The sequence below is a fragment of the Hyaena hyaena genome, unplaced genomic scaffold (assembly GCF_003009895.1).
Source record: "Hyaena hyaena isolate Hyena2069 unplaced genomic scaffold, ASM300989v1 scaffold_704, whole genome shotgun sequence".
Lineage (NCBI taxonomy): Eukaryota > Metazoa > Chordata > Mammalia > Carnivora > Hyaenidae > Hyaena > Hyaena hyaena.
This window is the reverse complement of record NW_024081336.1, coordinates 826,275-853,222: the sequence shown is the minus strand read 5'-3', so window position 1 is coordinate 853,222 and position 26,948 is coordinate 826,275. Positions and strand designations below refer to the sequence as shown.

General features: G+C 38.0%; 1 protein-coding gene across 1 annotated transcript in view; it reads left to right on the top strand.

Moving 5' to 3' along the window:
* Window positions 1-26,948, top strand: part of SLC2A13 (solute carrier family 2 member 13) — a gene marked incomplete at its 5' end in the record, with an annotated part of 304,099 nt that overhangs the window by 164,917 nt on the left and 112,234 nt on the right. The window contains one exon of the mRNA XM_039217667.1: window positions 20,480-20,643. Within this exon, the coding sequence (XP_039073598.1) occupies window positions 20,480-20,643 (164 nt within the window). The remainder of the gene's footprint in view (window positions 1-20,479; window positions 20,644-26,948) is intronic.

The window sequence follows — 26,948 nt, the reverse complement described above, 5'->3', positions numbered from 1 at the left end:
TTGATTTTAAGGTTTGGTAAATTATCAGTGTAAATATCAGGGTTTGCATTCCTTTTTCTTTGCTAATATAATAATGTTGCTCTGTAACTTTGGATGATTTTACCTCCCTGCTTTTCACTATATGTCTGTATCCTCATTTAGAGAGAAATTTGTATCCCGTCCGTTGCAGGGAGCTTTTCTGTCACCAGTTTGGAACAAATATGGTATTTCTTGTTTGTTTTTAAAGAAAATTAGCTAGGTCTGTATTAATTGGCCAGACTATTTATATTTAAAAATTTCTGTTTTTTGTGGTGGAGATGAAAGGCAATTCATGAGAAATATGTATCATTTAATGTCAGTAAACAACAAGTAAATTTGTCAGTTAAAAAAAACAAGAAAGTAATGAAAATAAAAATTAAGACAGCAGTAGAAAAAATGTTGTCTTTCTCTACGGAAGTTTAAGTTTCAACAGTACTATAGATCAAATCACAGTAATAAAGTCATTGGTAGTCCAGTGCTCATCCAGTGAAATCCGTTATAATGCGGTGCAATCATGGGTCATGTGGCCAAGCCAAATTGTTTTGTAGGTCTCCTTGGGAAGAATTAAGACATGCATGAGCCAGCATATCTGTCCCTGTGACTCAAACAAGTGAAAGGATGGATGACGGTGGCCTTGTCAACCTGCTGCCAAACATGGAGATTAATGAAATAGACAGTGGTAAGAGACAGCTTTATTAATTACAGAAGTGAAACCATGGCCTTCTGTCCGTTCAGCCTCTTTTTATTGCTTATAGTATAAATCACATACTATATGGAGTACAAGTGGAATGTAAACTGCAATACAGTGCATGCTCTTTGGTGATTTGCAAACTTTAGAGGACAGAATTTACCTAATAGGTGTCCTCTTCTCCATGGGAGAGTAGAGTTAATGTACGAATTAATAGGCTTGCGTCATCCTACTAGTAAACCTATATTCATTATTGAGATAAACATATTTCCCAAGATAAAGATTATTTTTCCTCCGATGGTATCTATAAACTTATTAAAAACAAAACAAACCCAGAAACATAGACTGCTAATGATTTTGATTAGGCCACTTATAAAAATGATAATTTCACAGTAAAGGAGAGAGATGTTCTCAGCTGAATATCTAGAAAAGCTGTAGATAAATGTCGAGCGCATATAGATTCAGGCAGCCATGTGAATTAGGGAATGAGCCCTGATCTGAGCCCATCCCTACCACTAACTTCAGGCAAGTTCTTAACCTCTCTGAGCCTCCATCTTGCTCATATATAGAATTGCTATAATAATACATACCCTTAAGGAGTTTTGGTGTTAAACCTGTAGAAAATGATAACCTGTTATTTCCAAGTTCCTGTCTTAATCCTCACTATAGAACTCATGAAGCAACGTATTTTCATTGATCTTGTAATTCACTAACTGAAGAAGCAGTAGGGTTGAATAAATATAGAGGTGTTTGCATGCTTTCTTAAAATAAGTTATAAACAAAAAAAGTGACACATTTATTACATACTGACTGGGATTATCTTACACATTATAGAGTCCTACTCACTTGAGCAATTTTAAGTAAATTTACTATGTAGAAATATAATACATTGTCCAGAAACAAGTGGGAAGTGGAAGTTGTTTAAGATATGAAGAATTATTTTTGCTTTTCAGCTGAAATAATCATAGGGGATTTTTGTAAAATGTGGAATAAGAACAAAAGAGGGTTTAGACAAAGTAAAATGTCATACACCACTAAAGCATAAACTCTGTACTCACTTCAAGAGGGCAGTAGTGGATGAGTACCCTACATAGATTCACTCTCTAATAATTTTAAAATATAGGGTAACTTGTTAGAGTGTAAGACTGTACATACTTGTGTTAATGTATCTTAAAATGTCTCATTTAGTGTAAAACTCAATGCAAATACATTAAATCCTGAGAGAAATAGATAACATCCTGAGAGAATAAAGTAATAATTTAGAATACATAATGAAAAATTTAGCAACACATATGAGATTGAGAATTCAGGTTTGGTTTTGAATTGGTGATATAGAAATCATTCGCAGAAAGGTAGAATAGGCCTGTTTAACACTTTAGAATGAAGTGGTATGGTCTGATAACATTAGCTGACATCTGGTTTGCTTTTAGCAAAAATAAGAGCATTCCCTTCATTGGTTAATGTTTGTAAAAATTTCTAAAACCACAGTATCACAGCTAAGTTATGTGATTCAGTTTTCATTTTAATTAATCCCTATTAATTAAATCCCTAAACTCTACTGTTTAGAAAAAGATTTTCTAAATAGTTTATTTTCTAAATATTTTGTAAATATTTCTTTTTTTAATGTTTTATTTATTTCTGAGAGAGAGACAGCATGAGCAGGGGAGGTCCAGAGAGGGAGGGAGATACAGAATCTGAAACAGGCTCCAGGCTCTGAGCTGTCAACACAGAGCCCAATGTGGGGCTCGAACCCACGAACCATGAGATCATGAAGTGAGGCGAAGTCGGACACTTAACCGACTGAGCCACCCAGATGCCCCAATTTTGTAAATATTTCCAAAACCACAATATCACAGCCAAGTTATGTGATTCAGTTTTCATTTTAATTAATCCCTATTAATTAAATCCCTAAACTGTTTAGAAAAAGATATGTCAGTATTTATGATTGTTGGAAATCTGGGAATAATTTTAATTTTTTTTTCAGATAGAAGCAGATCAGAGCTATATGAATCAGGTTTTAAATTTAATTCTCTATATTTATTAAATGAATCATAAAATTTTGATTCCAGGAATTCTAAATAGAAAAAAAAATACTGTATTTTCAAGAGGCTCTCTATGATGACTAACTTCTGTGCTGGGATGTTCTGTAAACATCATCCTAAGTGTGAGCAAAGAATGATCCACAAGAGTTAGTTCAATGTCCTTTAGCAATTCTGTGCTGTCTGGGAAAGGGGAAATCTTCAAAAACAGGGTAAGTTATGTTTTAAGTAAAAAGCCTTGAGTGGTTAAATGCATAAGCATTTTCTACCATGAAATGGACAAGCAGCAGGACTTAGGCATTTGAGGCAGCCAACCTGGATGGCTCTGTGACTTCCCCAAAACAACATGGGTCCTCCCGGGGGCTTTTGCTAAATCATCCCAATCCGTTCATCACTGGATATGTGCCGGAGCAGGCCAATAGAATTTCTAAGTGTTCTTTCACAAGACTGAGAGTGGAGCACAGATATAGAGTACAAAGAGGAACAGACTAGTTTGGAGAGGTTCCTGAGGGTAGAGGGAATAGAGTTGTTGATCACCTGTGTGTTCACACCACTCCCGTCCAGCTGCTGCCTTACTTAATCAGTAAGGGGAAGGAGCTGCAGAAGATGGGCCTCATTTAGGGACAAGAATAAATACTATTTTTGACTCCAAACTTATGCTCTTGTCTGTCGTCTTCTAAAATTCTGTGTCTTTCCTGCCAAGTGAGAAGAACTTCTAGAAATTAAAGAAAAAAAAAAAGATTTTGTTTAAAATGTAACAATGGGCTTCTCAACAGAATGATAGGTCATTTTCTTAGGTAACTGGGATAAGTAACTCAAGCCTCAACTGTTGTTTTCTTTGTGACCTCATCCAACACTCCATCCCTCGTGACCCACTCTTACAACCTCACATAACCCCCTCCTTCACAATACGCCCTGAGTGGTCAGCAAGGGGTTTTGTTAGCATGGAGATGCTCATTCTGTGCTCTCTCTCTGCCTTTGAAGTAGATGCCAGTAACAGTATGAGTACCTGCAAGAGAAAGCATAGGTTAGACCGGTAATTACCCAAATCAGTGATGTTTTCCCACAAGAGCCCCATGATCCAAACCATTGATTTATTGAGTTCCCTAGGCTGGGAATCAGATTAGGGCATTCATTTGTATCCTCATGTGGTTTCATAAAGATGACACGTTGGCAGACTTATCAGGTATGAGCACACATTCTTTTTGGATGATGGCACATATAGGTGCCTCCTTGCAAAGCAGTAATAATGTCTGAGGCCCCCCTATTTTGGAAGGCAGCTTTTCTCATTAAAGAAATTTTGGTGTTCAATAAGGATATCACTTAAGGCTTGCTGGGTAGACATAATAAGGGCTTCTATGTGTGCTATAATGTCCTACAGGCCAATGGAGGGGACAAAGACAGTGGCCAAATAGTTGTACCAGTGAATACAGAATATGCCCACGTCACCTTGAAGAGAGGGTGATCGGTAGTCGTTACCATGGGGCAGATTCTCCCCATGCCCAGGGAAAACCCATAATGCAGTAGCCACCACCCAGGTGGAAGCCATGACCAGAGACTGGTGCTACATGGCAGTGGGTCCCATTTGGAGCCATCCAATAAATATCTGGGCGGCAAGACGGGTCAGTATCATTGAACCCTGAAATTTCTGTAATGAGAAAATACGACAGAATGACTACACCCTTGCAATGATATCCATCCCATATTTCTGGTATAATTGGGTTGGTTCCGTTTAGAGTGGTTTTTCCATTCCCATAAGAGGTTTGGTGCTCAAATGTCCATAACCCAGGATAAGCCACATAAACCCATCCCAAATGAGAGCGAAGCCATCCATAACTCTTAATAGTGGTATTTTTAGGACCTTTCTAGTCCTAAAAGAAATACCCGTGCCTAGTGTTGTCCATAGTGTGTGCCACAGGCCAGGTCTCTGGATCAATATTGGTAACATCAGATGAATTAAGAATATTAGTCTGAGCTTGTTCTTCTGTAATGTACTATTTTATGGCTTTTCAGTCCCCTTACAGGAATGGTAATGCCCAGAATGGCAGTCCTGATGAGCTACAGAAGGGCAGCTGCCCACACACTCAAGAACTGGATTGATTTCTTTGTCAGACAAACGAATGTGTTCACTATAGAAAGGCATTTCCATTAGGTGCCCAGTCTATGACCAGGACTACAGGAGCAGCAGAATTCTAAGGCCACAAAGACAGATATTTAATAGGCACTTCTATGTGGAGTTCTTCCCCTTCACTTATGGCCGGATCCTTAGATATTGATGTGGCTGCAGCTTTAGGAATTTGACTAGCTCCTAAGTACTATACATGGTGCCTGGGGGAGGCAGCATGGTCAGACATGAGATGGAAGAGGATCAGGGTATGCAGACCAGAAACCCCACCTTTTAGTGTTGGAAGAGGTCATCAAGATGTGACAGTCCTTTGACCCAGGAGCTGGACATTGGCAATTGGAGGCTCTCCATCCCCTCCCTGGAGCTTAGAATTTGTGTTCTGCTTGCCTTCCTCACTCCCAGAAGCTGTCCCAAAGGTATACTCTTGAGGTAGAAATGTGGTATTGAGGCTGTCTGGGTACATGATGAGCCCTGTTAAGGCCTCTGTAGAAGTTTTCAAGATTGTGGTGGGCAGGTGTGGAACACCAGTCATCAGGCAGCCACCCAAGACAGGCCCCATAAGTGGCTATGTTCACTAAAACAGTCACCTACCAATATGGAATGGTCTGCCTCTGTCTGTTGACTCTCCTGCCCTCCATATATGGAGCCCAGTTTAACATCACACCCAGGATGCCCTTGAGGGGGTTGCAAACCAACAGTTGGTAACGATGCTCTTTCTGTTATTTATATTCCCCTTTAAGTCTGCTCTTTAAGTTTATTTTAATCGATTCTAGAGCTCTCAGTGGAAAGGAGTTTAGTTGGCTTTGAGCCTGCGAGACAGGCTAGTTCTCTGTGTCCCCCTTAAGGGACAGCACACTTCTGAGATTTCTCTTGTAACAGGCTGACTGCCCTTCTGTCAGGCCATCTCCGGGGGGGGTCTTCCTAACTATATGCAATTTTGTGATTTTTATATTTTGTGAATTTCACTCTTAGTGACAACTTATTTAGTTCCAAAAGTGCTACACTAGACAAAGGACTTTAGCTGTAGAGAATGACAATACTTTTTATGTATTTTATGCAGGGAAAAAACGTGGTAAATGTGAGTAAGGGTTTATGTTTTGCCCTGTATGCAGAGGGAATAAACCGCATAGGAATTTCTATAGTGGCTTATTTGGGATCCTGAGTATGTGTGAGAATGAAATGTAGAGCTTTTATGTTGAGTTAATTATACTCTATAAATGCTTAGAATTGACTTTTATCAGGTTTTCATTTTCATAAGGTTTTTGTGATGATTAATACAAGCAAAGCGTATCTGGACACTACTTAGCATATAGTAATTACTCTATAGATGCTGTTTCTGCCATTCCTCTCTCATCAGCACATGAGAGCTCTGCCATCCGTTCCAACTTTCAAACTGAGTTTCACAGACTCAGAAGTGCTCAATAAATTTTAGCCATTACTCTTGTTTTTCTATTCTGTATTTTCTTATAAAGCGCCCTTTGGTTTTCATCATAAGAAACAAAAAGAGAAAGGGATATTTTAGGAATATAATTCTACACAAATAAAAGAGAGAAGAGAGTTAAGACAATGCAATCAGTTCAAACAAAAACACTTAACTCAAAATATTTCCTAATTCTCTTGGTTTTTCACAATTAACAAGAAGATTCAATGCTTTTCTGTAGTATCTGAGAATTAACATGAATGTCTTTCATGTAGTATTATTCCCTCAACAATGGAAGCTGACTCATTGATAATTGCTTCCCTTCTTCAAGTCATACATCATATGTACACATAGACAGAATTTCTGTTTTTGTCATGTGTGAAATTTCCTGCAGTTACAATGAAAATTGAGCAAGTATGTCCAGGTGATACATGCATGCATTTGGAGTGAACCAGGTGTAGTTTTTAAGGGTTTCCGTTTGAACATCAAAGGACACAGTGGTGTCCATGTGCCTGCATCATGTCAGCAGCCTAATGTACTATTAATAATACATTGGTGTGGCAGGCTTCTCTTTGCAGTCTTTTGTCTCAGGGCTGTTCCAGCTCAACTAGTTCCTCTGCTGTAAAAAAATTTAAAAAAAATAAAAATAAAAATTGACCAGCTTTCTTTCCCAGATATTTGGAAAAGGACAAATAAGATGTATTCATACTCTTTCGAAAGTCTTTATTCACTTCAACCCTTCCTTACTTCAGAAGCAGTTCGAGGACTTAAACATATAGAGAAGCAATAGATAAAATGCACTTTAAAGTTAGTGATTTAATGGGGCGCCTGGGTGGCCCAGTTAAGCGTTCAACTCTTGACATCAGCTCCAGTCATGATCTCACAGTTCATGGGTTCGAGCCCCACATCCAGGCTCTGCCCTGACAATGTGGAGGCCGCTTGAGATATTCTCTCTTGCAAGTGTGTGCTCTCGCTCTCTCTCTCTCTCTCTAAGTTAAAAAAAATTTTTAAGTTAGTGATTTAAGAAACAGAACAAAGTAGGAAAAGATGACTCAGGCACAAGGAACTTGCTATCTAGTAGTGTGTGTTTGAATTAGCTCACAAAGCCTGTCGTTTTTAAAGTGGTCACAGCACCCACATTAGTATCTCTTGAACTGACTCAGAGCCCTGGCTATGGATACCTGGATGGGGCTGAGTGGGTGGGGCAAGCAGAGGGCATGGACACAGGGGAATCTTGCTTTTGTTACAATCTCTGAATGATTCTCAGTCATACTAAAGTTTGAGAATCCTGTTGAGCCTAAAGTTTTCATAGCCAGTGAAAAAAGGGATATGTGGTGTTACATAAGTCACAGTGTCCCTAAGATACAAAGTAATTAGTTGCCTCAGAGAAGCACAAGAATTCCTCCTTACTAGGCCAGACAGAATTCCTCTCTGGATGCTTTGGTGGTAGTATAATACCCATCCATATTAATCTATCCTTTCATAATAAGTTTGTTGTAATAATCTAAACTCATTGGTATTGGTTCTGATATGTACAACAGTTAAGTAATGTCATGCAATTTCTTCATCCGTCGAAAGCAGGGGAGACAGGGCAAAAAGAATTATCCTTATACTTCTTACCTTTAGATGATGTAATCAAGTAGATTACTTTGGCACTTTGCCCAGGGTAACATATTCTGCTTCCCTGATTATTCTTGTTCTGCAAGCCCCCTCTTCAGAAGATGAAATCATCACTTTAGAAAGTCAGAGAATGAGCATATTGGGGAAGTTCAAGTATAATCAGTCTATGTGTTCTTCTTAGTCTTTGAAACCTGAGCGATTCTGTTGACCTTTATGGCATCCTTCCCTCTGCTGTGTGCTCTTGCCCTCACGTGTGCCAGTGGATGGAGCTCCTTTGCTACTTGCCACGGATCCCCTGCATCAAAGGCAGACCCTGAATGTAGTCACAAATCATTGCCATCTCCTATGAAATCAGAATCTTGAATTTCCTGCCTGGCCATAACATCTGCCTGTGCCACTGCAGTTTTTCTAGTCAGTGAACCAAGCAGGTATTTGTCATCCTGATGGTAACTTACTGTCCCTCAAGTCCTTTTGTGCCAGATCCTTGACCTGGTTTTGCATGCTCTCCCTGCCTGAACCCTGTGGTAACTAGCAGCTTAAAGTGCTTGTCCCTTTGTATTTTTTCAGTCCTGGAATATGAGCAATAGTAATATGGTGAATTGGAATCACTGATTTACTGTTTAGACTGATAAGTGGAGCTAATCACTATCTTCATGTTCCAGTAGCACTTTACTCTTACAGTCTCATAGAACTTGGCCCATTGAGGGCTGATTTTTTTTTGTGGATGGTGGTCTCCTTCAATGGAGATAGAGACCCCACCCTCCCCAGACAGTCACAGATATCACTTGTCCTTTTATCTCCTACTGCATCTGACACATAGTAGGCCCTGAATGAATGTATTTTAATTGCATATAATTGAGGTATCTGCCCAGTATATACTAATTTTTCCATTAAGGCATATACTACTATTATCATGTCTAAATATATATTTTTAAGTATTTTAAGAGAGAAAGAGCAAGCTGGGGAGGAGGACAGAGAGAATGAGGGAGACCGAGAATCCCAGGCAGGCTTCATGCTGTCAACACAGAGCCCCACATGGGGCTAGAACTCACAACTCAAACTCATGAACTGTGAGATCATGACCTGAGCCAAAAATCAAGAGTCAGATACTTACCCAACTAAGCCACCCAGGTACCCCTAAATATTTTTTGAATTGAGACAGTCAGCCAGGTATTTATTAGCAAGCAGTGTATTATTTGTATTGTTTTGGGCACCAAGAGATAAAGGCATGGATTATTTCATTTAAGAAAATACTAAGTTTGGCAAAAAGAAGTCTTTTTCTAAAGAAAAACACAGGTATATTAGTTGCCCATGATTATTATTTCATGTTTATTTTACTTAAAATAGTATTGAATTCATAGGTGGATCCTGAGAAATTTATCAGAAGACCATGGGGAAAGGGAAGGGGCAAAAAAATAGTCATAAACAGAGAGGGTGGGAAGCAAACCCTGAGAGACTCTTAACTACAGAAAACAAACAGGGTGAGTGGGGGGGTGAGGAAGAGGGGAAGAGGGGTGATGGGCATGGAGGAGGGCACTTGGGATGAGCACTGAGTGTTGTATGTAAGTGATGAATCATGGGAATCTACCCCAAAAACAAAGAGCACACTGTATGTTAGCCAGTTTGACAATATATTAAAATAAATAAAAATAAAATAGTTTTGAATTTAGCTCACAGAACTGAAGGCTTATGGTGCCTGAATACAATATATGACATGTTCAGTATACCAGTATGACATGTTCAGTTTAAACATTTTAAATAAAACTTTTATTATTTTTTTTAATTCTTTCAATGTTTATTTTTGAGACCGAGAGAGACAGAGCACAAACAGGGGAGGGACAGAGAGAGAGGGAGACACAGAATCTGAAGCAGGCTCCAGGCTCTGAGCTGTTAGCATAGAGCCCTACGTGGGGCTTGAACCCACAGACTGCAAGATCTTGACCTGAGTCAAAGTCACTTAACTGACTGAGCCACCCAGGTGCCCCTAAACAAAGCTTTTAAGTTACAAATGCTTATTATAGAAAATTGAAAACATATAAGGAAGAAAAGTCACCTAAAATTTCACCCCCTAATAATAGTATAACATTAACATTTTGGTATATTCATTTGTCTTATTTTTCTGTGACAATTTTTTTATTTAAAAAATTTTTTTTAATGTTCATTTTTGAGAGAGAAAGAGCATGAGTGGGAGAAGGGCAGAGAGAGAGGGGGACACAAAATCCAAAGCAGGCTCCAGGCTCCAAGCTGTCAGCACAGAGCCCAATGCAGGATTCGAAATCACCAGCCTTGGATCATGACCTGAGCTATAGTCGGACACTTAACCAGCTGAGCCACCCAGTGCCCCTGTGATGATTTTTAATAGTTGAGTTTCTACCCTTTAAATTATTTTGCTTTTTCACTTCATCTTGTATGCTCTTAATCTTTTTTCCTAGTCTTTATTTCACAGAGATTCAGAGTTATAAATAACGTGCATAAAACTACAGATCTTTGCATAATCTTTGTGTGACCATGCTCTAAAATGTTGCCTTTATATAAATTAAAAGTTCTTGCAAACTTTTACTTAAAAACAAACCTTGGAATGCATTGCAGCTTAAGATAAAGTACTCTTTTGGGTCTCCTGGGTGGTGCAGTTGGTTAAGCATCCAACTTCTGCTCAGGTCATGATCTCGTGGTTCATGGGTTCCAGCCCCACATCAGGCTCTGTGCTGACAGCTCAGAGCCTGGAGTCGGCTTCAGATTCTGTGTCTCCCTCTGTCTCTCTCTCTGCCCACCCTGCTTGTACACCATCTCTCTCTGTCTCTCAAAAATGAATAAATGTTAAAAAAAATTTTTAAGGTAAAGTACTGTTTTGTTCCTTTTTGATAATGCCAAGAGTAGTGTTTTTCATTAAGTAAATGCTATGGCCTGTCTTTTTTTCTCAGACTCGTAAGCCTCCTGAGAGGAATGTTAAAGAGACCATTACCTTCTCCACTCTTGTTGCTTTAATGAGGTGGTAGATGAGCATAATTTGGAACTCAGATAAGAAATGATGGAGAGACTAGCTTGTATCATTGCTTGAGTGAAAAGGCTCACAAATCACATACAGTCCATTTTTAATATTCTCATCCCCAGCCATGAGGGTACCTAGGAGCTCAAGACTGGCCAGTAAGGTAGACAGGGTTATAGGTGAATCAGGAAAGCATGGTCAGGAGGGATATGTTGAAACTAAACCATTCAAGGCACAACCTTGTACCCTTCCTCTCACCTTACCCCCAAGGACTTATTTTTATTTCTTTAAACTCTCTGGATTTTTAAAACACTTTATTATGAACATGAATTATTATAATTATTTAAGAGATTAAAGTTTAGTTGTAGATATATTAAAAGCCACTGAATTATACACTTTTAAAGGGTTGCAATTTTTATGAATTATATCTCAATATAAATCTTAAGGCAAATAAAAAAAAAAAGCAATAGAAGGCCACTTCATCCATTCACTCATTTAAATAAGCATTTAATCAATGTCTCAAAGGAAATAACCATAAGCCTGCTTTGGCAGTTGCAAAGGTAAATCACACGCAGACTGTTCTTTGGGGAGTTTTTAGTTTAATAGAAGAAATAAAATGTGTATTTAAGTAAGTCTGTTAGCAGAAGGAAAGTTGTGTGTATCGTAAGAAAACTGCTGACAAATTGCTGAGGAAAAGCAGAGGATTAAAAGTAAATGATTGTAGAATTGATCAGAAAGGTTGGTGGATTTGATAGTGGCAAAAATCAGGGAGCACCTCTCTGATGGCTCATATTTCTCAGTGAATATTAGGCAAGATTTCACCTGAGGCTGGATAGATTGGGACAATAGAAGAAAAGGAGGTGCCACGCAGTCGTCCGCTGCAGAGCTGTAGCCTGTGTGTCTTAGGGGGTCCAACTGAGTGCAATTTGGGTGTGTGTCTAGAGCCTTTCAGCTGCTAGGCGTAAATGCAGAGTGGAAGAGTAACTGGGTATAAGTGGGCATAGTTGGCATTTATGGCATGAATATGACAAAGGGGGGGTCAGGCCAGGGAATTTGAGAATGGTGAAAAGAACATGACTATAATAATGGTTTGGGAAAGTGTATTTTCAGGCAGTCTCAACATTACCTGGGATCTTGGTGAACATGCACATTTTCAGTCCTAGACCTGCTGAATCAGAAACTCAGGGTGGGACCCAACAGGCCTTCCAGGTGACTCTGTAGCACATTAGTGCCTGAGAAGCACTGGATTGGGAAATCTAAATGGATGGAAGCAGTGAATACAGTTATGGGAAATGGATGGTGATGGATAACTAAAGAGAAGAAAGTGTACGTATGGCTCAATGGCTCCATGAAAGTGGAAGAATTTAAGTGAGCCTCGAGGGTGTGGAGTGCTGGCTGGAGACTGGGATATTTGAAGGATTTCAGAAGTGGAGCTGTTAGGAAACTCAGTATCTGGATGGTCTGTGTCCAGGCTATTCTCACCAAGAATCACGACACAGAGGTAGAAGTGGAGAAGAAAACTCGGGAAAGCACGGAAGTCACCATTGATGAGGAGTGATCAGTAAAGTAGGCAGCATCGAAGACAGAAGGTTTGAGGATAGTTGTGCTCACTTCTTTCTCCTCCTCGTCTTCTTCAGCTCCTCAAGCCTCCTCCAGGATATAGGAGTGAGAGAAAAACAAGCTGTAAAAAGTGATCCTCTCATGTCCACACGTCATTCACAGGGCACAGGGAGAGTGGGGACGAGAGGAAGATTGAGTAAACCGATGAATGTACAGATTAGTGTGGAAGTAAATGACCAGGTAGACCAGAAAGACATGTGACCTGAAAGTCTTGGACTCTCACTTATTGCTAAAATGAGCAGGTATGTGAGGCATGACAGAGCAAGGTGAAAGTCCTTGTTTCTGATGTGATTAGGGTCGGCACTTGATAGGTTAACGGAGAAGGACAACTATAAAGAAGTGATGCATATATATCTTCAGTATTTTATTTTTAGTTGTGTCGTAATTATATCCACTGCTTGAACTTCCACATTGTTTTTCTTGCATATATCCCACTCAATATCATCATCTATGGATTCCAGCTTTACTTTCCTTCAAATAGAGCAAGAAATGAAAGATACTTGAGAAGAAACCGCAGGGCAAAATCTGGACTTTCACATTTTATCCCCAATTGTTCACAGTTGTGTTGCCCACATAGTTTTGGGGGGTTTTTTTGTTTTTTTTTTGTTTTTGATGACTCACCTTTGTTCACCCTTTCCAAAGCATACAGTTTTGTTTTTAATGTAATCTTTTTTAAATCATTTTATATTCTATTGTTTTTTGTATTATTTGATTACATAATTACAGCGATCAGCATACAGGATTGGGGGAAAAAACACGCCTGGTTTGATATACATGCAATTCAGCAGATGGGAGATGCAAGTCTCTATGAACTCCCAAATGTTCATTTTCCTATGGGCATATGTTTTATAGAAAGAGTTAATAGGTTAATCTGGCAAATTGGTGAATTGCAAGTCAGATTAGAGAGCTTCTATCAATGCTCTTAGTGTTGGTTGGAGCAAGGTCAGTACCTGGCTGAGCTGGGTGGGTGACACATGAGGACATCTCTCCTGAGGTTTCCAGAGATTTGAAGCTAAGGTAAAGGGACTGGTCTGTGAGGTGGAGAGTAGGTCACACTGGAACACTGAGGGTCTATAAAACCTCTTTTAATTTCCCTTGACACATTTTATATACTTTGTTCTTTGCCAAACACCAATGAAATCATTTAAATTATGAAAACTGTTTTGTAAAATATTAAATGTGATTAATAACAGTACTCTCTGAAGATGACCATGATTTTTGGATCATTGTTTGATTTAAGTCTAGTATATAATTAGTGTGTTATCTCAAAATATATGCATGATATACATGAAATCCTAATTTCTACTTTTCTAACTTACATTTTTTGCATTATAGCTTACACCTCATAATGCAGAAAGCTACTTTTTTACTGTACAAAATAGATAAAATAAGTTTAAAAATCTTAATCATTGTTTATTTTTTTAAATTTTTTTTAATGTTTTATTTTTTTCTAGGAGAGAGAGAGAGACAGCGTGAGCAGGGGAGGGTCAGAGAGAGAGGGAGTCACAGACTGAAACAGGCTCCAGGCTCTGAGCTGGCAGTCAGCACAGAGCCCGATGCGGGGCTCGAACCCACGAACCGCGAGATCATGACCTAAGCGAAAGTCGGACGCTTAACCGACTAAGCCACCCAGGCGCCCCTATTTTTTTATTTTTAAAGTTTATTTATTTTAAGAGAGAGAGGGAAAGAGCATGAGCCAGGGAGGGCCAGAGAGAAAGGGAAAGAGAAAATCTCAAGCAAGATCTGTACTGTCAGCGCAGAGCCCGGCACGGGGCTCAGTCTCACAAACCATGAGATCATGACCTGAGCTGAAAGCAAGAGCTGTATGCTCAACTGACTGACCCATCCAGGTGCCCAGAATTTCTTAATCATTTCTTAAATAATTTATAAGATTTTTGTATTTGGGTGAAACATTTTTTCTTAAAGCTTTTGATGTGTTTTTCATAGTTATCCATGTTTTTGACTGTATAAACACCACCCCAGTAGGAAAATACTATTTTTTCAGTTAAAAAGCCATCTTTTCTTAGAATGACATTTTAAATTCTGTAGTCAGCGTATTTTGCCATATGATACAAATAAATGTATTTATAATACCAGGAACTAAAGGAGCCAAACAATATAACTTAGATAATAAGAATCTTTTAGGACTTACAGTCAATCAGGAATGCTCCATAAATAAGTTCTCTTTTTTTTCTTTCATAGTTTATTGTCAAGTTGAATTCCATATAACACCCAGTGGTCATCCCAACAAGTGCCCTCCTCCATGCCTATCACCCCCCCTTCCCCTCTCCACCCCTCGTCAGCCCTCAGTTTGTTCTCAGCATTCAAGGATCTCTCATGGTTTGCCTCCCTCCATAAATAAGTTCTCATCTTTCCATTTAACTTGGTCACTATCCCAAGTATGAAAGTAACCCACAAGATTGTTGAGTAAGACAAAGTTCATAGATAACTGAATTTGGAAGCTGTCTGCAGCATTGCTGGAACACATTGGAAAGAGTATAGTCCATATCTACTTTATTCAGGAAGTTGAAGTCTTTATAGTTTTATACTAGAAAAAAGTCTGTATTATGAACCTGTATGTTTTGTTTTGTCAGACAGTTAAAATTATCATTTACTATTTTGCTTTGGAAGCCAGGCATTTTAGAGGTAGCTTATAGTTCTTTTGTGGCCAAAGACTTTATATAATCATCTTCATCTTCTACCTCTCTTACCAGTCTTTTTGTTTCAGTAATTCTATCATGATTTTTACTATGAATATCCTTTTTTCCCTTTTGAAAGTTGATGGTAGATAAATTCAACAATGTTGAATACCTACTTCTTGAGTTAACTTAAATCTCTTGTCCTGGAAATAGTGAAAAAGACAGGTATGGCTTCAGTGAGTTAAAAAAATACCTTTTCCAGAAATCCTTAAGAAATGCTTTGTTCAAATATAGAACAAAGGAAAGTTACATATATATATACATATGTATACACATATGTATACATATGTGTGTGTATACACACACATATATACATGTATATACACATATGTATACACATACGTGTGTATACACATACGTGTATATACATGTATATACACATACATATACATACACACATATACATATATATATACACACATATATACATGTATATATATATATGAATGTAAAGTACACATGTTCATTTTCTTGGTAATTTAACATAATCATTAGGATAGATCGCCATTATCAGAGCCTAGATGTTTTCTAGAGCTATTTTATCTTACTCAGATTTAAGATTCAGAACTGGTAGCTGGATGTCGAATAATCTCTGAGATAGCAATGCACATATAGTCTGGCCATTTCTGTTCTTAGATGGCCAGAGAGTTGTGAAGCTGGTCTTCTGTGAGAACACACTGCCCTCAGGCTTTTCAACTTCACTCTGGGGAAGACCTAGCATGTGTTAGATGACCAAAGGTTGCCCAGGGAGTCTTTGAAAAAGACGACAGTTCCTCTGATAGGTACTATAAAATGATTTTGAAAAGAAAAGGAAGGCATCCCTACTTTAGTCTAAAAAGGAAAGAAAGCCTTTTTTCAGTTGCTCATATTGTCCTTTTATGAAGACTATCTTATGCTTTGTGCAGCTTTTAAACAAATACCCAGTCCTTTGAACATTTAGACTACTACATAAAGGCTTAGAAGTTGCAAATACAGTGGCAGTCCATTCCATAAATGGTTGGCCAATAGCATCATTTACAAAGACACTAGAATTCACACATTTTAAAATGTAAATTCAGTGTATCTTTTCACCATGAGCTGACTAGAAAACTAGGTTCATGAATTATTCTGCCCTAAATATGTCATCCTCTGATTTACAAAAGAGAATATAGTTACTGCCTTAATTTTTCTAGAGCTGATTGCCCTTTAAGTGAATATCCTTGTCTTTTCCTTCTAACTGTTGGCCTTTTGCTTATTTTACTGCTTAATAACATTTTTCCTGTAATAATAGGCAGAATAATGCCCTCCTTTCACAACCAAAGATGGGCCTGTCCCAATCCCCACATCCTATGAATGCTACATTACATGGCAGAGGGAAATTAGGTAGCAGTTTGAATTAAATCTGTTCATCATTTTACCTTAAGTGCAGAGATTACTCTGGGTTGTCAGAGCCACCCCAGTGTCTTCACAAAGGTCGTTAAATGTAGAAGAGGACATAAGAATGAAGTGACATGAGAGGCACTTGACTACTGTTACTGGCTTTGATTGAGGAGGGGGCCCCAGAAACCTAGGAACGTGGAGACTTCTAAAGCCTGGGAAAGGCAAAGAAACCTCTTTCTCCTTGAGCTTCCAGAAAGGAACGCCCTCCTGATACCCAGTGAAACTCATGTCAGATTTCTGACATACAGAACTGTTAGATCATACATTGCTGTTCACTGAAGCCACTAACCTTGTGGTCACTTGTTACGGCAACAGTAAAAATTAATATATTTACCACTGTTCCATGAAAGGAAGAACGAAGATACAACTTGAGGTACCTCCATCCAGGAAAAGATTTAGTGTGCGCTGAAGTTGCAGTGCTTGCTGACAAGAAGATAAAAGGCCATCCGCGAATTTCAGCACCTTGCTCTCAGCAGTCTACAGGTGCGGGTTCCCAGTGTAATGACCTAAAATACACTTCCCAACAATATACCTTTGTTTCAGTCAGCCTCCAGTCTGCCTACTTGACTGTCATTGGAGTGAGCTTTCCAGAGAACAGATTTAATTGTGTTATTTCTCTTTAAAGTCCATTTTGTGATTTTCCATTGTCTGGAGAAAAACACCCACACATGTGGGTTGGCAGTCAAGGCCCCGTGACAGTAGAATCTTCTATAGCCTATGTCATACTTCTCTTTCTTGTGTGCCTTGTGTTAGGCAAGGTAAGGTACTGACGTTCTGTGAGGCCTGCATAGTGCTTTGCGCTTTCTTCTTTGTACATTTCATTTCCTCTACCAGCAGTGTTCCCCCAAACCTTCACACCTGCTAGCAATCCCCTCTGAATTCTTCAAGACTCTACTCAAACATTAAATTCCTTGGAAAATCAAAGAATATACCACATCAAATAAAATTGTGTGGTCCATCCTTTATGCCACATTGTGACTAAATTTTTTTGTGATATCAAATTGTTTCCATTTCATTCTGTTTCATTCTGTGAGTTGAAGGTAGCATGTGGGTCTAATAATATATTTGTGGGATCTTAGTAACTCACATAGAGTATACAGTAGGTACTCAATAAATATTAAATGAACAAATGATAATGTTACCTGATCTGGTCAACCTACCACAGAGATGCCATTTTGAAGGCAGGTTTCTGACTTCCAGGCCAGTCTTTGGTTACATTCTACCTCTAAAACTTAAGTATTGTACAAGAAATTTTCTTATATACCTAGGCAACGTTTTCATTGTAAGTAAAATTTTGACACTGACCATTTTGTTTGTTTGATACCATTTCCCTTTTTATCTTTGAACCCTTGGAATTTCATGATTTTATTGTATCAAAATGAAAACCTCAAAATAATCTGTCTTGTTCTTTTCAAGGGTTTATTTGCAAAATTTTTTTTGTATGATGTATTTTTATTTTTTAAATATCATGAGGACTCTGAAATGTAATAGAATAGCATGGCAAGTATCAAATTCTTTAAATACTTGAATTTTCTCTCAGTGCTTCTATTTTCGGCCCTTCTAGAATTGTTATTGATGTTAATTTCTCAATAGTTATACTTAGGTCTGACCTGGCTGCACATGTCTTTATGAAAATGAGAATATATAAGGTAGAACTTGGAAACTGTAAAACACTATTCAGATGGAATGAGTTATTTTCATAACTTTTATTATCAGTTTACACTGTGACTGCAGAATGTTCGCAATTTTCAGGACGATGGAAGTAATTCCACTGGGAATGTCTCTATTTTACAACTGCGGTCAGAACTCAAAGTCAATACTTTTAGTGTGATCAGCAAAACACATCCTTCATGTTGCATAATAACTTATAAGTTTGGTTAACTAGTTTCAAAAAAGGAAAATTTTTATTAAGATGAATGAGTCTGCATTGGTGTTAATGTTTTACATAAGAATATCATCAACTTAAGAAAATAGTAGAAGGAAACTATTGATAAATCATTGAAACATAAATGTATTTAAAACAGATTTTAGTTCTGAAATATTATGAACATGTTAATAAATGTCTGGAAACTGTAGATTTTAATTGAAGAATTATCTAGCTTGGATGCCCACTATCTGGTTTGGGTAAAGATTTGAATTCTGTTACTTTTCATAGGTGATTCACCAGGAGTATTGCACTTCCTTTGATTTAAGGATAGCTTTAAAGTAGTCTTCTGATTTAACTACTGATACTTTCATCAGAAGGGAGATGTAAGGATCTTGACTTCTTTAAACATACCAGAGGTATCTCCCATTGTTCATTATGGCTTATTAGAGCTCGTCTCCAGGGAATTCATTTAGAACAAAATGAGTCTATAGAGCCTACTTATGTGATTGTGCTAGAGACTGCCCTCATCAAAGATGATACTTTTCTAGAAACCACAAACCCATTCTCATGTACTCCACGTCAGTTTCTCATCTTCTTACAAAATGCCAAATAAATTGACACATTCTTACTCCTTGTTTCACCTTTAAAGAGATTCCTTCTACCAGATTTCTGCCATTATATCACACTTTCCATATTATATGCAACAAGTCTATTCTCTTTAAGTACGTAAGTTTATAATGTATGATGACGTTTATTCATTACATGGACTTGGAGTTATCCTTGATTAACATTTTAGTTTTAGTGAAGCTACTAGCTGCCGCTGTCCTTAGTTTGGGAGTATATTTTTAAAGCCTTCAACCCTCTGTCCTTTTTTTTTTTTAATTTTATTTATTTACTTGGAGAGAGTGCCTGTGTGCACACCTGCATGTGTACAAGCGGGGAAGGGGCAGAAAGAGAGGGAGAGAGAGATGACTCCATGCTCAGCTCCAAGCCTGATGAAGGGTTCCATCCCATGACCATGAGATCAGAACTTGAGCCAAAATCAGTAGTTGGACTCTTTTTAAGTTTTTTTTTTCTTTAATGTTTTATTTATTTCTGAGAGAGAGACAGCATGAGCAGGGGAGGGTCAGAGAGAGAGGGAGACACAGACTCTGAAACAGGCTCCAGGCTCTGAGCTGGCTGTAAGCACAGAGCCCAATGCAGGGCTCGAAACCACGAACCGTGAGATCATGACCTAAGCCGAAGCTGGACGCTTAACCGACTGAGCCACCCAGGTGCTCCAAGAGTCAGACTCTTAACTTACGAAGCTAGCTAAGTGTCCCAACCCTTTGTCCTCTTGCTTGAGTATTTTTTCTTGATTAAACAAAGTTCAAAATAAATTTATCTGAACAGAATCTCTGTACTATGATCCTTTAAACACTTTGCATGGAGTCCCATGTTAACCTGTTACTATATAGCTCTTCATCATCTTTTTTAGGTCTATTGTATTTTTGTTTTCTTTTTTTAACTTTAAAAAAATTTAATGTTTATTTATTTATTTTTATAGTTGATTGTCAAGTTGGTTTCCATATAACACCCATTGCTCATCTCACAAGTGCCCTCCTCCATGCCCATCCCCCCCACACCCATCAGTCCTCAGTTCTCAGCATTCAAGAGTCTCTCATGGTTTGCCTCCCTCCCTCTCCTCCACTATTTCCCCCCCTTCTTCTCCCCCACAGTCCTCTGTTAAGTTCCTCGTAATCCTCCTATACGTGCAAACATATGATATTTGTCCTTCTCTGCCTGACTTATTTTGCTCAGCATAACACCCTCAAGTTCCATCCATGTTGCTACACATGGCCAGATTTCACTCTTTCTCATTGCCTTGTAGTATTCCATTGTATAGATAAGCCACATCTTCTTGATCCATTCTTCAGTACATGAAAAATTATTTCTTTGAATAACTATCAGCAACAGTTGTTTTATTTTGTCCTCACAGGTACTACAGTGCAACCATTCTACAGATGTCTGGGGTTGAAGATGATAGACTTGCAATATGGCTGGCTTCAGTTACAGCCTTTACAAATTTCATTTTCACGCTTGTGGGAGTCTGGCTTGTTGAGAAAGTGGGCCGCAGAAAGCTTACCTTTGGGAGCTTAGCAGGTAGGTGACTAGATGAAGAATTCAGTTATAAATTTTGCACTAATGATGACAAGTTCACCTTCCAAAATACAATACCAGTACCACTTGTGATTTTGTTCTTATAGCCAAATAAAAGAGTCCTTTTACACAAAAAGTTTTTTAAAAATAACTTAATGAATGTTATGATATGTAACTAGAATGTGACTAGAAACTGGAATTATAAGAACAATTTGAGTCTACAAGGGAGACATTCTGCTGCTGTTATTTTTGAGTTCTGCTCAAAGGTACAAAAGTGAAAAGAATAATTTTGCTTTTTTGTTCTTTGATTAAAAAATTTGATATTCTTAAACTCCCTTTTGAATGTATTTTATTTTTAAGTTTGGTATCATATGGAAGTAAATTTGGAGTTATTTTTTAAAGCTCTTTCAACAATAGAATATTAGAACCATATAATTTCTTCACAAAGCAGGGACAGACTTTTTGTGTTTGAACCAGGCTCAAATTCTAAAGTAAATTCTGGTTGGTTAAGTGTGATTTCTGTAACACTTAAGTAAGACAAAGCCTTTCTCATTTCAAATATCTTTTGTCTTTAAATTGTGTATATTTCATTATTTATTTCTTTGTAACACAAAGCCTGTTTCACTTGACAGAATGGGACCCACCTTTGGCAATGTCTTCGCATGTTGCTCGTATACTTTTCTTATTTCATATATACAGATTCCTAATTATCAATTAGCTGTCCTCTAATAGCTCCTTTATAAGTTTATTAGGGTAAGAAAAGATTTTTTCATTAAAATGTGAAGTTTCCAGGCCAGCATGAACTAACTTCCATTTTAACCAAATTATACCTTGAAACACTGATCTAATAGCACTGCTTCAGGCATTCATCCCAGATTTTAATGAGAAAATACATTCTGACTTCCAACCTCAGTTATTAGGAACTTGTAGCCTCCCCCATCCCTCCCTCCAGAAGGAAGAGTAGAATGCTTCTACACTCTGTCCTTGCCTAAGCAGTGGAAGGACTTGAGTCTCATCATGGAAGTTGAACTGAGGGGAAGGTGAGCAAAGATGGTCTGATTAAGAGGTAATCTAAACAGCCCAGGTACACAGGGAAGCAGGATGGTAAGTGAGGAAAGGTGAGGGACAAAGAGACTGAAAACCATCCATTCATAAACTTGTTGAAGAAACCAGAAGTATTTAGTCTGGAAAAAAAGACTAACGGGAGACCTAAGAGAGACCTTATTCTTTTTTTTTTTTTTCTTTTAAATGTTTGTTTCTTTTCGAGAGAGAGGGAGAGACAGAGTGTGAGTGGACAAGGGGCAGAGGGAGAGGTTAGACACCAAATCTGAAGCAGCCTCCAAGCTGTCAGCACAGAGCCCAACGCGGGGCTCAAACCCATGAACCTTGAGATCATGACTTGAGCCAAAGTCCACCGCTCAACTGACTGAGCCACCCGGGTGCCCTGAGAGCTATCTTACTGCAGATAGATGTCATGAGGGTGTAATTTTTACTTGATATGAGAGAAATATTCTTTTTTTTAATATTTTTTATTTATTTCTAGGAGAGAGAGAGAGACAGCGTGAGCAGGGGAGGGTCAGAGAGAGAGGGAGTCACAGACTGAAACAGGCTCCAGCTCTGAGCTGGCAGTCAGCACAGAGCCCAACGCGGGGCTCAAACCCACGAACCGCGAGATCATGACCTAAGTGAAAGTCGGACGCTTAACCGACTAAGCCACCTAGGCGCCTCGAGAGAAATATTCTTTTTTTTTTTTTTTTTTTTTTTTTTTTTTACAAATAGTTTATTGTCAAATTAGTTTCTACATAACACTCAGTGCTCATCCCCAAAGTGCCCTCCTCCATGCCCATCCCCCCCTCCCCCCCACATCCATCAGTCCTCAGTTTTTGTCAGCATTCAAGAGTCTCTCATGGTTTGCCTTCGAGAGAAATATTCTTAATAGAGCTTTTCAGTAATGAATTTGGTTGTCTTGTAAGGATGGTAAACTCTGAACAAAAGGATAGATGACCATTAGGTAGTGATGTGCTAAAAACAAAGTCCTACAGTTGGTTAGAAATGGGGCTTGCTGACTTCTGAGGTTCAGGTCAACCCTAAGAGGAAAAAACTACTTTAAACATTTTTAAATGAATACATACCCTTCCTTCTGAAACAGACGACCTCAAGAGGTCTATTTTTTAAATAGAATTTCTGATTAACTTTGGCATTTGGCTTTTGAGATCTGGGGAAAACTGCTGGCTTTGAGATCAGGGAAAAACATTTTTTCTAGTATCCTCAGTCCACTTATTTGTTGTATTCCAGTGAGACATTTTCTCATCAGTTCAGGTTTTTAAGGCTTTGTAGATCGAAAGCCATACTGCTTGGGTTGAATTTTGCAACTTTGGGCAAGTTTCCATTTTCTCATAGGTAAAATGCAATCAATTATAGTCCCCACTTCATAGGGTTGTAATCAGAACTGAACAGATTTATACACGTATAGCATGTGAAACTGTTCCTGACACAGTAAGGTTCCTAGTGCATCTTAGCAATCACAGCATTATTAATGACAGAGTGATTCTCTCTGGTTTTAACCATAATGTGAAATCAGCGTGCATCATCAGAATCCAGGAACTTTCCTGAAGCCTTCTAGCTGATGTCATGTTTCACCTCTCTATGTAGGTACTCAGCTCCAAGGATATCCAGAGCCCATCCCTGGCTATTAAGAGGAAGTATTAAGACAATTAACTGGGTGGACTATATCAAGAGATTTCAAGTACTGCTTTTTATGATCAACCCATAGGCACTCTTCTTCCCTGTCTTGATTTCTTTTCAGCCAAAACCACCAACGCCCCAGCTCTGCACACTACTAAAACCATGCACTGATTGATCTAGCATTAGAGAGGTATTACATCAAGTAGGCATCTGATTTCCTTGTTATTTGGCCAGTTAAACTGATGATGTAGATATTACAGTGGATTAGGAGGTAAAAGGCCTTGTGGTTTTTTTTTTAAGTTTATTTATTTTAAGAGAGCAAAAGAGAGCGAGAACATGCCAGCAGGAGAGGGGCAGAGAGAGAGAATCCCAAGCAGCCTCTGTGACCATAAAGCCCAAGCGGGGCTGCAACTCATAAGACATGAGATCATGACCTGAGCCGGAGTCAAGAGTAGGATGCTTAACTGACTGAGCTAAGGCCTAGTTTCTTGTCATAGGTCTCTTCTTTTACCTGTACAAATAGATACAAATAGGGCTATTTATGCAGTTCTGGTTTTTAACTGATTTGATAGGTCCCAGCAGAACCTAGAAGTTTACACATTCAGAAGAAAACTTGATATTCAACAGCCTTGCCCATGGATTAGTATTTCTGTAGCATGACCCTTCCAATAGATGCTCATTTCACTTCCTAATACCAATTGATTCCTGTATACTTATTTCAGTGTTTTTGTTATATACTTATAAGTTCTATAAGTTACATACTTATTTCAATGTTTTGCTTTCATTTTTGCGTAGGTATTAATATCCTGTTAATGCTAAGTATTAGAATACTGTTCTATTAAAAATTTTTAGAAGTAACCTAGAATTTGTAAATCTTTGATTTGATTTTGACCCCTTTTTTGCATTTTTATATGATTCATTTTTTCTGAATTTGCTTATTTTGAGAGAGAGAGAGGGCAGAGGAGGGGTAGAGAGAGATGGAAAGAGAATCCCTAGCAGGCTTTGCACTCTCAGCATAGAGCCTGATGCAGGGCTCAAACCCATGAACCACTGAGCCCAAACCAAGAGTCAGATGCCACCCAGGCACCCCATTCTATTTAGTTAAAAATAGTGGGAAAAGTTAGATCAAAATAATTTTTGAAAAGGCATTCATTCTTTAAAAATTGCAACAAATAAACTATGCATATCTAGACCTGGAGAAAAGAACTCTTTATACAAAGAAATATAAAATATAGAGTCCACGAGTAATTTTAAATGGAGGACATTTTATGGTACTCTTACCTTAAAGCTTGCTCAGAGAAGCAGTCTTTCTTGTAAATACTACGGATTTAAAGACAGCCTCTTGATTCTTTTAATAGAAGGTCTGTATCTATGTAGCTTTACTATAGTTAATCAGAAAGCCAGAAACACTGTTATTTTTTCCCCAAATAGCATGGTAGTAGAATATTTCTGAAAACATCACTCCGAGGCTGTCTCCATCAGAATAACCAGAGGGTACTTATTTTGTATTATGTATCCGTGAACCTTATCCCAGATTTATTAAATTAAGATCTCTGAAGATGGGGTCAGTAGCATGCACTTTAAACAGGCTCCCCAGGGGGCACCTGGGTGGCTCAATCAGTTAAGCATCTGACTCTTGGCTTCAGCTCAGGTCATGATCTCATGGTTTGTGAGATCAAGGCCTATATTAGGCTGTGTGCTGACAGCACTGAGCCTGCTTGGAATTCTCTCTCGTGCACTTTTTCTCTGCCTCTCCCCTGCTTATACTCTTTCTCAAAACAAACAAACAAACAAACAAACAAAAACAAACAGGTTCCCCAGGTAATACTTATGTACACAAAGCGTGCTTTATTAGTTATGGGAAGGGGTATTACTGTTTTTTCTAAGTATTTATTAATAATTCAACCTTGCATCAGGTAGTTAATGTAACATAGCATCAGACATTTTTGAGCATGTTATTTATCCAACACGCTTAACTGTCTGTGAAGAACATCTTTATTAGGAAAATGGTATCAGAATCACAGAATTTAACAGTATACTTACTTAAGAGAGACTTTTCTCTTAAAATATAAAGAATATGCCGAATCTGCACAGAACACTGGAGAACATCTAAGGTCTTCCTTAATTGGACTCAAACCTGGGTTGGAGTAATGATTCATCAGGCAATAACTGTAATAATTTGAATGCTGGCAAGTGGCTGATAAAACATCTGTAATTTATCAAATGAAAGGATATAGCTAATTCAAGTAGTTTTAAGCTTTAAAGGTATATGAATATGTGACAGGAGTAGGTGATCATTTTAAGATTTATTCCATAAATAAAGTCATTTAAGATACCATTCATTCCCTTCTCTTAAGGAGTTTATCAACTTAAAAGTTTATTTTACAAGTTATGTATACCCTATATCGTATATATCACACATATATATCACATATATATAAAATAATATATGCCCAGACATATGTAATGCCCAGTAACCTGGAGAGCTACTTAATACTCAGATATCTGATCCCCATTTTCTAGAGACTCTGATTCAGAGGTTTATGTACATCTCATGCATTTTCTTCCAACAGGAAATCCGGACTGAGAAACACTGCTATATGTAATAAAGAATGGAAAAGTATAATAGACTTTTAAAAGATTGTCATCCAAAATGCATTAAAACAGAATTAAATTTGTGCTTAAGAAGGGCCTAAACCTTCAGCTGTTTAGGAATTCTGTGTATCTAGAATGGTCCATTCACTATATTTTACAAGTAAGGTGGACCTTTTTAGACTTGGATGTGAGAGATACGTTGTATATACTACAGAGCTCTTGACTCGAATATATACCATATTAACCCTGTGACCTCATGATAGTCTTAAGATTTTGTTTTCTTCAAAAGTACTCAATATTTCAAAAACCTGAGGCAGTATGGTCCATTTATTCAGCTAGTACTTATAGGGATCTGCTCTGTGCTAGGCATTAGAATTGGAAGTGTGTGAGTCTGTGCTAGGTACACCATCTTAGAGTTTACATTTTATTTGTAAATTATTTGATAAGTATGATGAGAGAAAAGTATCCTCTTTGCTTCCTATCTTAAAGTATCAAAAAAATCTTTCCTGCCCCACAACAGTATGCCATGAAAGTAATTTGGGGAAATACTTAAGGACCTAGGTTCTTCAATAGATTTACAGTAAAATTCATGGTTTGTCTTATTTGAAGACAGAAGGATGGTTTTCATAATAGACCCAATATATCTCCTCTCTTTCCAAATGACCTCTTTCATTTTCCTAGTTCAGGGATCTGATAGTCTTTTCAGAAAAGAAATGCCTCAAACTGTCCCTGGTTGTTTAGAGTTTTAAGCCAACAAGGGGAAACCAAACTATGATTATAGGTTCATGGCTATTTTGGCTCCATATGGCAAAATGGACTTCTTATCTCCCCTACGAACCTCCCCTTCCTTCATCTTTTTCTACGATCTTGAGTATATGTTGCTGCTGCTTCTTACGACTGTGATAGAAGAGTAACATTTTATAGCATTACCAAAATCTTTCAAGTTCATTATGACATTTAAAATTCACTGCAGTCCTGAAAGGTTAAGTATTTTCACTAAGCCCCATTTTATAGAAGACAAAACTGAA